We start from the raw sequence: 5,379 nt of genomic DNA on the forward strand, positions 1-5,379 counted from the left end.
GCAGTTTTCCAATCGTCAAAGCCCAGTCCAGCTAGCATCAATCAATGTACACAAGGGGTTGTCTCAAGAGTGACTGACGAAATGCTCCAACAGCTGGATAGGCCTTGCACAGTTGAAGAAGTGGAGGTGGCTCTCAGGCAAATGTCCCCTTTCAAGTCTCCAGGACCCGACGGTTTCAGCGCTGGTTTTTACCAGGATCACTGGAAAATTGTTAGTCATGACGTCTCTAAAGCTGTTATATATTTCTTCATTCATAGAAATCTCCCTAAAGGCTGGAACCATACTCATCTGGTCCTCATTCCCAAGGTAAAGTCCCCTACTTCAGTGCGTGAGTTTAGGCCTATTTCTCTTTGCAACATGAGTTACAAATTGATCTCTAAGGTACTGGCAAATAGGATGAAAGAGATTTTGGATAAGGTGATTTCCTGGAATCAAAGCGCTTTTATTCCAAACAAGCTGATAACCGATAATATAATGGTTGCATATGAGTTACTCCACTTTATGTATTCCAAAAGGAAAGGAAGGGCAGGTTCCATGGCCATCAAATTGGATATGTCCAAAGCCTATGATAGAGTAGAGTGGGATTTTTTAGCGGCCATGCTCCTTAAGTTGGGCTTTAGTCAGAACTGGACGGACTTGGTGATGGAATGTGTTTAGTCTGTTTCTTACTCTGTTGTTATCAATAGGGAACCAGGTGAGGTTTTTTTCCCCTCTAGAGGATTGAGCCAAGGCGACCCACTGTCACCTTATTTATTCCTAATTTGCACTGAAGGCCTTACCTCTATGTTGAATACAACTGAATCAAAGGGACTGATCAGGGGAGCAACTGTTACACGAGGAGGGATGAAAATAAATCATCTCCTATTTGCCAACGATTGTGTTATTTTTTGTAGAGCTATGCTAGCTGAGTGGTATCTAATATATAACCTTTTGCGGCAGTTTGAGGAGGCATCTGGGCAAACTTTAAAGAAAGAAAAAACAAGTGTATTTTTCAGCTCAAATACAAAAGAGGAAGCAAGGGCTTTTATACTTCAGCAAGTAAATGGCTCTAGAAACAACAACTACAACAAGCACCTTGGTCTCCCAACTCTGGTTGGGAGATCAAAGTATGAGACCTTTAGAAGCCTAAAAGATAAGATTTGGAGACGAATCAACAGCTGGAAGACTATGTTTTTGTCCTTTGCAGGGAAAGAAATTCTTGTAAAGAGTGTACTACAAGTTATTCCAGCCTACACAATGAGTATCTTTAAAATGCCCGTACTACTACTAAAAGAAATTGAGACTCTTTTGGCTAGGTTCTGGTGGCACCATAAGGGGGAAGGAAGAGGCATTCACTAGAAAACATGGAGCTCTCTGGGACTGGTAAAGAACCAAGGTGGTCTGGACTTCAGGGATCTCAGTAGCTTTAATAAAGCTCTTCTGGCCAAGCAAGCTTGGAGGCTGATGAAGGAACCCCATTCGCTAGTGTCCAAAGTGTTCAAACAGAAGTACTTTCAGAATTGTGATTTATTGGTGGCCAAATTGAAAGGCTCGTCTTCTTCATTTCTATGGAAAAGTCTTTGGTCTAGTATGGAGCTGTTAAAAGAAGGAACTGTTTGGAGGATAGGCAATGGAGCTAGCACAAAAATCTGGAAGGATAAGTGGCTGCCAAGACCAGTGACATACCAAATCCAAACCCCTCCAAATACCCTTGACCTAGATTCTAGATTGGAAGTCTTAATTGATGTTGAAAGTAGATCCTGGAAAAAAGATCTGGTGGCAGCAGTTTTTAAGGAAGAGGAAGCTGAGTGTATTCTCTCCATACCTATAAGCAATAGAGGCACATGTGACAAATGTATCTGAGCAGGCTCAAAGAAAGGAACATTTTCGGTCAAGAGTGCTTACTTGCTAGCAACTACACTCAAGGGGAGACACTTGGGGGAAGGCTCAAAAGATGGGGGAACTTCTGATTGGTGGAAGGCTCTTTGGCTGTTAGAAGTCTCTGGTAAGGTAAAACTGTTCATTTGGAAATGCTTAAATAATATTCTCCCTACCAAAGACAACCTTTTCAGGAAACAAATTGTCGATAACAACCTCTATCCAATCTGTATAAGAGAGGTGGAGACCTCTGTGCATACTATTTGGGTTTGTCCCGCTGCAGCTGATGTGTGGGGAGGGGAAAATATTGCTTTTAGCAAATGGAGGAGACATTATCTGGATTTTCAGCTTCTATGGATAGAATTGGTCAATTTATTTACTAAGGAGAACCTTGATCTGGCCTCAATCCTAATGTACCATTTATGGGCCAGGAGGAATGCATTCATATTCCAAAATCAATTTTCTCAACCAGGTTCAGTTTTAGCAAAGGCCCAGTCTGAGCTCTCTTTGTTCCGTGAGTACAATACAGTCAACAAGATCAGAGCTGAAGACAACATGAGGAACAGGTTAACTGCAACTTGGAAGCCTCCTAACCAGCCTTTTGTAAAAGTCAATTTTGATGCAGCATTTAACAAGACCAATGGTAGAATGGGGATGGAGATAGTGATCAAAGACCATGCAGGTAACTTACATGTCTCTTTGACAGCCTCAATGGATAATACTAACTCAGTCTTTCAAGCTGAAGGAGAAGCACTTTATAGGGCTATGGATTTATGCCTTGAGCTAGGACTGTACCACGTTATTTTTGAAGGAGATGCCAAAGTAGTCATAGATGCGGTAAATTTCAAAAAAGAAGACAACATGTGGTTGGGACAATTGACAGAGGTCCTGCAACAGTTTTTGGTGCGCAATCTAACCTGGATACTGAATTTTGTTCATAGACAAGCAAACAAAGTTGCTCATACAGCAGCTCAACTAGCTATATCTAATGTCAATGAATGTTTTTGGTTAGATGATGGTCCTCCAGAGGTCAAAAGTATGGCCACGGAAGATTTAATTTGTATGGTGTAATCATTCTTATGAATGAAATCTTTTCCATTAAAAAAAAAAAAGGTGTAACTTTTGCTCCATAAAGTCCAAAATTACAATTATAGAAGCATGGGCTTTTCGTATTGAGTTGATGGATTGTAAAGATGCTCGTCATTGTCAAATCATTTGTACATTATGCATACTCAGAAAGTAATTTTTCAATTATACGATAAATATGCTTAATAAAGCAAAGTTCAAACAATAACTATATTTTTAACAAAAGATGCTTAAAAGTACTAAAAAGAGCAATTATTAGGGAATCCCTAAACGGTGGGAATGTGGATAATGTGGATCATGTCTTTTGGTTGCCTCCAAATTATCTATCTGTAATAAAGAACTATAGTAGCATATTGTAACAGTAGAGTAATAATTTAAGCCAAAAATGTGTAAGCTCCTTTGTAAAAAGGTGGGGTGCTACTAGTACTAGAAATAGAGTAGATTTTTTTATACTTATTTTTATGGTGGGTTCTTTTTTTTTTTTTTTTTGAGTAATTTTATGGTGGGTTCTATCTTTTAATTGACTGCACGCATCATACTAGTATGTTTAAAACTTGTACAGATTATTAGTATTCGTAAACTTAGATGAGATGGTTAAATAAATTAATTGGGACCGTGGGTTTGTCTCGGCCTTACGTACCCCATCCAGAAATTAATACTTTTTTTTGGATAACTGAAACACCTTCATTCAATACTATGAAATAAAGATTACAATATAGAATCAGACCAAATAAGATGGGAATACAATTAGGATAAGAGCCCTCACGAAATTATCAAATCATCAATATTCCATGCGTGTTTTGCCATCGCATGGGCTGCACCATTGCCTAAACGGGCACTGTGTTGTATAAAGCAGTTTGGAAATCGCTGCATAAGTTGCTTAATCTCCATCACAAGGTTTCTATGAAGTGATCTTGATGCTTTGTCAGTCTTGATTTCATTCACCATAAGCAAACAGTCACTCTCGATAACAAGTTGTGATATTCCAAGAGGTAAGTATATATGCAAACCTCTCAAAATTGCTAGCATTTCAATCTCAATAGGATCAATAATCTCATTTCTCTTTGTTCCAGTTGCGTTTCTTTTTCAAAATCTCACTGTGAGGGACATAATTATTACCTGTATCACATGCTCTCTTCTTCCATGTTGCTTTCGGCAGTGGGCCAGGGGTGGTTTTTGGATTTGAAAGTCGAAATTCCTGGGCTAGCCTCCCCTCAATTCGGACGTGATCATGCCTTGGGGGTTCAACTAGACATTGCCTAGGATTGTGGCCCACCACGTTACATAGATTAGTATTCATTGACCATCAAGATCTGACTTGCCAACCGTGAATTTGAACTCTTTGTCCGTCAATTCCGCATGCTTTAATTCAAATATTTCCTTCAACGCTGGCCCACGTAGGGCCTCCCCACTCGGTTTCTGCAACGAAGCTGTAGCATCACCATTACCGTGATTTCCATCAGACTTTTCGCTAGGAAGCTCGCCCTTTTCAGTACCGTCGTTTTGTGGCGCACCCGATCCCATTAAATGAAATCACGGGGATCGAGATGTTCGGATAGTGATGATACAGTCACGCATCCCAACGAACGTGTTAAATGTGTATACATACATCAATATATATAAATAATGCAATAATTTAGTCTATTAAATACTAGAATTTAAATATCAATAAATGTTTAAACAGTAGTTTTACACTCATCTAAAAATAAAATTCAATACATTAAAATAAGATAGCCTAGCAAGTGATCCTAGATCACTCGTCGGGTGGAGCCGTCTCCTCAGGCTCGCCCTCATCCTCCTCTACATCAAAATCTGCATTACCAAACACGGTATTGCAGGTAAGTACAAACCAAACAATCCTCAGGAATAAAATGCATTTAATACAACCAACATGCATGCAAATGATAAAGTATGCAATATCCTCAAAACATAATTTTTTCCGAAAATGAATATTTCCCAACACACGCCAAAACCCCAGTTGGCCTAAAAATATTCCGTAAAACATTTTTCCAGAAAATGGCTTACACAAAATTCAACACACGCTATTTTTTCAGAAAATAGTCCATATTTTAATGTATGTACCATGATCTCCCCTATGAGTCATCCACACACCCTGACTTTGTAGCGATGCTCAGTTCCGCGCCCAGCGCGTATGTGGCCAAGCATCCTCCACGCAACGAGCGACGTCCAGTTCCGCACCCAGCACGTACGTGGCCAAGCGTCCTCTAGTCCCTGCTAGCAAGGGACCACGGAGTCGGCACGAGACCATCTCGTCCGATCCCACTGTCGCCCGGCGACAGTCCATGGGACGTCACTCAATATTTTACGCTCCCGAGTGACCAGAGGAGCTCCACCGAGATAATACCCATCTCGGCTTGGGGTCGTGATACACACGCACCCAATAAATTATTACACATGAAATCACAGTTTCCAATG

The 5,379-nt window shown here is 40.2% G+C and overlaps 1 protein-coding gene across 1 annotated transcript; it reads left to right on the forward strand.

The window, feature by feature from the left end:
• Positions 1–1,569: 1,569 nt before the first annotated feature.
• On the forward strand, positions 1,570–2,928 carry LOC108990363. The gene is made up of 2 exons (XM_018964308.2): positions 1,570–1,789; positions 1,847–2,928. The coding sequence occupies exons 1-2, from the start codon at positions 1,570–1,572 to the stop codon at positions 2,926–2,928; spliced, it is 1,302 nt and encodes a 433-aa protein (XP_018819853.2).
• Positions 2,929–5,379: the final 2,451 nt, after the last annotated feature.

The sequence above is a fragment of the Juglans regia genome, chromosome 15 (assembly GCF_001411555.2).
Source record: "Juglans regia cultivar Chandler chromosome 15, Walnut 2.0, whole genome shotgun sequence".
NCBI classification, from domain to species: domain Eukaryota; kingdom Viridiplantae; phylum Streptophyta; class Magnoliopsida; order Fagales; family Juglandaceae; genus Juglans; species Juglans regia.